Source organism: Apaloderma vittatum, unplaced genomic scaffold (genome assembly GCF_000703405.1).
Source record: "Apaloderma vittatum isolate BGI_N311 unplaced genomic scaffold, ASM70340v1 scaffold12806, whole genome shotgun sequence".
Lineage (NCBI taxonomy): Eukaryota > Metazoa > Chordata > Aves > Trogoniformes > Trogonidae > Apaloderma > Apaloderma vittatum.
In genome coordinates, this window is record NW_009723435.1 from 2,217 (window position 1) to 9,577 (window position 7,361).

Genomic DNA, 7,361 nt, shown 5'->3' on the forward strand with positions numbered 1-7,361 from the left:
AAGTCACTCTGCTGCGTTAGAGGGGAAACTTTAAAAAAATCATTGAATTCAGTTTCACAAATATCAGTTTTCTGCTGCAGGAACAACAGGGATTATAATTTGCGTTCTCAATTTAGAAGCGAATGTCTGCTTGTAGAATATTAGAATATGATGACTGAAATGAGTTACGAGTTTCATAATTTAAGAAGAGAGTCCTTTTAATGATTGTTTCTTGTATGTTATGTGAGGTGATAAAATTCAGATTCTCAGCCATCGTTTTAAAATCTTGGTGTAGGCCTTTCTTCCGCAGTACTTGTCAGAAGAAGCTGGCATTTATGTTATTTTGAAATAAATAGCTTACTGTATTGAAGTATTGACTTTTAGCATGATTGGCAATATCCTTTATGAATAAGTAGAAAGTTCTACTGTTCATAATTTCTGTTGTGACCCTGTATAGGGTGACTTGATGGCAGTTCTTTGTCAGAAACCGTTTTCTTCTTATGTGGGTGATTTTTACAGCACTAAATAACGTAAGGTGGTGAACAACCTGTATCCGAACTGCTCTGACTAAAGTATTGAATCATTTTCCTGGAATGAATATGAAGTGTAAATACATACAAAAATATTAGGAGCATAAACAAGAAATGTGAACTATTACCTAAGTGAATGTATATGTCTTTGTCCTTTTTTCCTTCAGCATGATGCTCCTGTGAAGACTATCCATTGGATTAAAGCACCAAATTATAGCTGTGTGATGACAGGAAGCTGGGATAAAACTCTGAAGGTAGGATTTTTACCTGAACAAATGGATGTAAAGCTTGCTAGTAATCAGTGTATGAAAATATTTGCGTGAAATGAAAATACTTTATTAAACACTAACACAAAAACCACATTAATGAAACAGCCTCACTTCACAGAGACTGGCAATGTTCTGGCTGTAGACAAGAATGAAACAATTTGGTACCGATTGCATTCTCTTTACTAAAGTAATTGAGATGGTCTGTCCTCAGCTCCAAGCATATGTTTATTCGTTTTTCTGTGTCCATCAGTTCTGGGATACCCGTTCACCAACACCTATGATGACATTGCAGCTCCCTGAGCGATGTTACTGTGCAGACGTGGTAAGCCATGGGACAAGGTAAACTGGTGTCAGCTCGAGGACTGGGAGTGTGAAGAAAGCGTCAGTCTGAGGCCCTCGATACCGACTGCTACTGTAGAATAGTATTTGACCTCTGGGTGATTTTTAGCAATAAAACATGGATTGATCGTCTTGATCTGGCTTTGGGAAATAGGTCTTTGCATCATACAAAACATATTTAGTATCCTTTTAATATCACAAATCCAAATCAGCACTAGGGCTCACCTACCCTCATTTCCAGATGGGTTTGCGTTACCACTAATGCAATTCACTTTGCAAGGGTCAGATGATAATTAGAGGATTTTTTGCATATCTGATTTCTTGATGGTGGGAAACTGATTTGTTTTGTTCGAGGAAATGTGTCGAAATTAACTTTGTTCTTTCTCTTCTTCCTTCTTTTCCTTCTTCTTCTTCTTTTCCTCCTTCTCCCCCCAAAATAGTCTAATTCCTTTAACTTCAAGCATTTCTGCAAAACAGGAAATAGAATTCTCTGCCATGCTATTAACACAAGGGTTAACCTATTTTACATTCTTATCCAGGTTCATCCTATGGCTGCTGTGGCCACTGCAGAAAGGGGTTTGATAGTTTATCAGTTAGAGAATCAACCTTCTGAATTTAGAAGAATAGAATCTCCTCTTAAACACCAGGTAAATGGTAATATTTATTACAGGTGTATTTATACAGGTCATTAAAAGTTCTAAGCTTGTCATTTTTGTGGTAAAAACAGTGTTTCAAAACCAAAGTACTTTATCCTGGTGTGTGACACATCTCCTGGTTTCCCACTGATCTATTGTTCTTGTAAGGATTTAGAAATGAAAATAGTGGCCCAACCTCTCAATAGAGAGATTGACCTTGTTAATGGTTTTGCTTTATTTGCATTGATGTATGTGATGTTTTGGGTCACGATAGAAGACAGACAGCATTCAGAAAGTTTGGCCTTCAGGCCTCTGTCTAAAAATCCTCTGTATGTTTCTCAAATACAGCATCGCTGTGTTGCAATTTTTAAAGACAAAGTGAACAAACCTACCGGATTTGCCCTTGGAAGTATTGAAGGAAGAGTAGCTATTCATTATATCAACCCTCCAAATCCGTACGTATCATCTGAAAAAACCATCCTTTTTGGTTGCTCAGTTTACAATGAGGAAAGTAAAATATACCTTCTTGTTTTCCCCCAGTGCAAAAGATAATTTCACTTTTAAATGTCATCGCTCCAATGGAACAAACACGTCGGCACCTCAGGATATCTATGCTGTAAGTATTCAGCATATACCACCAGGTCATTTGGACAGAGCAATATACACTCCTAATGCTGAATTGGATACTAATTGTTTGTTCTTCTTGAAAAACTAAACAAAACTAATTGATTGTTCTTCTCTGACTTTGCCTAAAGTAGATGTGTATTTGAAGAACATAGTCATTCATTACGAGGAAAGACAAATTTTTGTGCTTCCTTTAAAACAAGCACCATATGACCCATTCATTAAAGCGTCTTGCTGGAGATTACACTTGTTAATTTTTCTGATATTGAAACGATGTATTTGTGTAATGGGATTATGCATTGAATTTTTAGATACTACAAAAAAAGGTGGTGCTCTCCTTGGTGCTTCAGTGGGGTATTTTTGTTTGTTTTTCCAGAGAACATAGAATCATAGAATGGCCTAGGCTGGAAGGACATGCCTCAAAACATTTTTTTAAATAAAAAAAAACAGACTGAAAACCAGCTGTATCTAGCTGAAAAAAGCCTTTCTCATCTATTCGCTCTCTCAGGATTCGGCATGTGTTGAGTGTTCCTATATATGGTGGTTCACGTAGTATTTTTTATGATCTGCAGGTAAATGGGATAGCATTTCACCCTGTCCATGGTACTCTTGCAACAGTAGGATCTGATGGTAGATTCAGCTTTTGGGATAAAGATGCGCGAACAAAGCTAAAAACGTCAGAACAACTTGACCAGCCGATATCTGCGTGTTGTTTCAACCATAATGGCAATATATTTGCATATGCTTCCAGTTACGATTGGTCAAAGGTAAGAAATATTCAGACTTGCAGTTGGCAGCTGAGACGATCGTTTTCACGTGAGGCTTTCGCTGTTCTTTACAGAAACAGTAGTGGAGTCTCTAATTTCACAGTCAAGCAAGAAAACTTAAAATGAGTGTTTTAGATATTTGTTGAAATTGAACCCTGAAGTAGTGAATTCTTTGGTGTTTAGCTTCAGGTGGGTAAGATTGCTAAACAATGCTGTTTTGCTCGTCCCTATTGGCAGAATGTAAATTACATGGTTCAGGAGTTACTCTGCTTGCTCACACACGTTCTGCTGTAGCAAGTGTCGTGGGCCAGTGTGGCTCCCTTACAGGTTCCCACAGATCTCTCTGAAATGCAGGTCTCATCTATTTCTTCAGATTCTCTTTAACTAAAAAAAAAATAAAAATAAAAGCTGTGACTGATTATAAACAGATAAACCATGTGCTAAGTTTCTAGTACCATTCAGTGCAGTTTGCTGATAGCACTTATTTATGTATTTGTCTTCTAAACTTGGCTCACCAGTAAATGATACAGATGCAAGAGAATCATAACAAACCATAATACGTGGAGAAGTGATACTGCTCAGTAGTTTAAGCAGGTGGTAGCAAGGCTGAAATGAAAGTGACTTCAGTGGAATGGCAATTCCTATTGGAAGTATTACCTTCTTGTCATAACTAATGCTTTTAAATTTGAGGATAATATTCCGTGTGGTTTTGTCTGGAATGCCTGCAGAACTCGCACGGATGAACTTGACTGCCTGCCATAAAGAGAGCAAAGTGTGTTGTGTCTATTCTGGATGCTGCCCAAAGTAAGATAACTTGGTTAGATGCTGGGGCAGGTGAATTCTTACGTTCTAAATACTTGAGCAGACTGTCATGGTGAACACCTACGAGGTATCTTTCAGATCTGTAATTAAGTAGTAAAACCAGTAGGTACTAAACTGCCTTTCTAGAACCATTTCTGTCAAGTGACGTCAGCAATTTTCACGTTGTGCCTTGGACCCTAATAGCTTTATTAGTATTTACTCTCCCTGATTTGAATGCTTGCGTATTGAGTCAGTAATGTGTATGCAAATAATGTCAATATGCAAAAGAGAGTTTTTGCATTTGCAGTTGGGGATCAAAGGTGTTTTTGTAGCTGCCTGTAGAACTTGGGCTTCACCTTGAAAAAGTGTGACGTTTCATTTAAAAGATAGAAAATACAAAGTGAAGCTGGGTGGCCATCAAAGTTTTAGCTTCTTCTCTGCCTAGAATGCATTAAACCATACCCAGCTCTTACACTGCATCTGTCAGGTAGAGCTTAGAGATACATGGTTATTTTTAATGAAGAGGGGTTTTATATCTTACATGGATAAACATACCTTAAATTTTACTTTACATGCACAGTTCTTGTAATTACTTTTTATAATAAGCTGATTTTAATCTGGTCTTAAAGACTTTAAGATTACATCTTAATAAACCAAACTAATGGACTATTCATATTCTTACATTTTAAGGTAATGCTGGTATTTCTTCTTTGAAGAGAGTAAATACAGATGATTTTTCTTTTTAGGGTCATGAATTTTATAATCCACAAAAGAAAAACTACATTTTTCTGCGAAATGCAGCAGAAGAGTTAAAGCCTAGGAATAAGAAGTAGTGAGTATGAGTCTGACTTGTGTTACTCTTCTGCTTTTTTGCCATTCCTGCCTCTACTCCACTGCTTCTGCCATTTGTGCCCTTTCGCACCACGGTTCAGTCAACCTGGGATCGCTAACATTTAGCAGGAACTGTAAAAATTATGTTAAATGTATTCTGACTTGCTAGAGAATGGGGTTTTTTTCAAATTAGGTACTCCAGTGTGTATGAAAAGGAGAGACTAGTATTCATATGGCTTAACTTCTCTCTGTTCCACAGCAATAATGGCATCGCAACAAAATCTAAATCTGGGTTAGACATTCCCACTGAGAAGTGCAACCATTTGTATCTATGGATTTATTTTAGTAGTACTACATTAAAATATGTTAATTATAATAATTCCGAAGAAGTTGTATAAATGCTGTATTTTTTTGTAAGTGCTTGGGTAATTCAAGTAATTCTTCTCAAAGGACACTTATTATTACTTACTCAGTAAGAAGGACGCTTATTATTGTTATTCAGGGGTTCTTTCATCGCTTTCTGTTTTTTAAAATGGGAATTCTACTGTAGGTCAGGAAGAGCTGCCTTGCGGATTGCTTTTCCTCATTTTTTGGATGAATTTGGTAGGTATGTAAGTGGCCAACAGCAGTGACAGAAACTCAAGACAAGATGAGCACAGCGCAAATCCTACTTTAGTTTTTTCCCAGACTTTGGAGCCAACAGTACTCGTGCTTGTTCGAGTTGAAAGGGGAGGTTGTCGGTTGTGCCATCGGTGCATCGTTCGGTAACAGGAGCAAACCAGTAAAGGGTTTGTTTTGTTCACGACCAAACCCATGTGTGCAAAACACTCGTGGCCTAAACTGCTTTAAAACTGACAGCTTTTAGGATTGAAAGTTGCTTCTTTTGCATCTCTCTTAATATATTTTTGTCCCTTAACAGGGGCTTCTGGACTGAAAAAAGTACTCATTTTTGTATTAACTAGAAAATAGTGCTGGTGAGTTTCATCATGATGAAAAATGCTGTGAAACAAAAAAAAGTGGGTCTCTTTCTGACTTGAATCTACCACTGTTTACTTCTATCTAGCCTGTTGCGTACATGCCAAAGTTTTCTTTTTAGAAGTGAAGGCTTATTATTCCGGTTTCACCGTTGTCTGTTTGATAATGACTAAACAAAAATGGGGGTGCACGTGTATAGAAATACCTGTCACATTGTACAAATTCACTGTAAAACTGTGTTGTAACAATGATGGTTATGGATTCATGCTACATTTCAAATAAAATTTTTACTAAATGCTTTTTTATATTCAAAAGTTCTAGTATAATACGGGCAAGGTGGTACGCTTCGCATCTAAAAGCAGCTTCTTGTCCTTTCACTGTAATTCAGATACGTTTTCTGAAAGTACTTTTCCTCCAGCTGCTTGAGCTGGAAATCTAATGCTTTTTCCAGTCACTGTTACATTAGGAACTATTCCTGTGGTTTTGTGTCAAATAATTAAGAGGACTAATGTGAAAGGCCTTTTGTTTTATGACGATGAATCAAGTTTCTTGCTGTCTCAGCAGCCAAACACCTGACATTCTTTAGTATAAATGAATCGGACAATCTTCAAACTCTGTAGCCTGCTGGTCCGTTAGCTTCAGACCTTTTTCTTCATGGCATTCATCAGCTTTTGCTGGGTGTGTCTTTCTTGTTTGGTGCAGTTGTGTAGCTGAGGAAAGCCTGTGAAATATACTCTGCTGTTGTTTAGAGATGCTCTTTTCTGGGCTTTATTTCTGAAACTAATTTTTGTGGGTTTTTTTTCCCCCCATTACTTCTGTTTTAGATGGGTTTAGATTTCACATTCACGCGCTGTTTGTTTTCTTTAAGACAGGGAAGAGTTCCCAGCAGTTACATCAATAGCTGATCATTTGCTCAAACATTTGTTGTGGTTTTATTGAATTTTATTTAAAAAAATACTTAAAGGTTGTGATTATTATGCTGTAATCTTTGGTTATTAGCACATTTTTCCAGTCTTCCCAGTCAAATAAATGCCAGCAAGCAATTGCAGCCTAAAGGTTAAGTGTGTGTGATCGCTCACGGCAAAAAAAATAAATAAAAAATCCCAATCTTTTGTGTGCAGAACTCCCACTGATGTAAACAGGGAAGAATGGAATGTATCATCTGTTTCTTGTTCAAGAATATCTGTTTCATTGTTCATATGAATGAGTGATGAGCAAATAGATTCATTCTAGCTCAGCAGGTACCTTCCTGCTGGGTCCAGCGGAGTCGCACGTACTTGAGTGGGTACTGAGCTGGGCTGAAGCGTGTTTTCGTTTGGCAGCCAGTGCTGGTGAGTCTCTCTTGTCGGGTAATTCAGTTCTGTATCGATAGGTTCAGTCCTTGTTCTCCTGTTGGAATCAGTATCTGTCAGTAAGGTTTCGGAATTATTTAGTCGTCACGTTAATTGGACTTAAATTTAGAAGGGCCTGTTTTCCATTGCGTCACTGCGCACGTTAGATATATTCGGTTGGGAGGACAGAGTCCAACTCTGAACTGATTTCATTTCCATTACCCCAGTGAGGAGAATGCATTGGCAGTTTACTCCTCCCTGGAATTATTGCAAAGTTCTC

General features: G+C 37.6%; 1 protein-coding gene across 1 annotated transcript in view; it reads left to right on the forward strand.

Annotated features, from left to right (window-relative positions):
- Positions 1-4,778, forward strand: part of RAE1 (ribonucleic acid export 1) — a 6,810-nt gene extending 2,032 nt beyond the window's left edge. The window contains exons 5-11 of the mRNA XM_009872127.1: positions 677-763; positions 1,029-1,100; positions 1,657-1,764; positions 2,101-2,207; positions 2,293-2,368; positions 2,949-3,143; positions 4,691-4,778. Coding sequence (XP_009870429.1) covers positions 677-763; positions 1,029-1,100; positions 1,657-1,764; positions 2,101-2,207; positions 2,293-2,368; positions 2,949-3,143; positions 4,691-4,777 — 732 coding nt within the window. The 3' untranslated portion in view covers position 4,778. The remainder of the gene's footprint in view (positions 1-676; positions 764-1,028; positions 1,101-1,656; positions 1,765-2,100; positions 2,208-2,292; positions 2,369-2,948; positions 3,144-4,690) is intronic.
- The last annotated feature ends 2,583 nt before the right edge of the window (positions 4,779-7,361 follow it).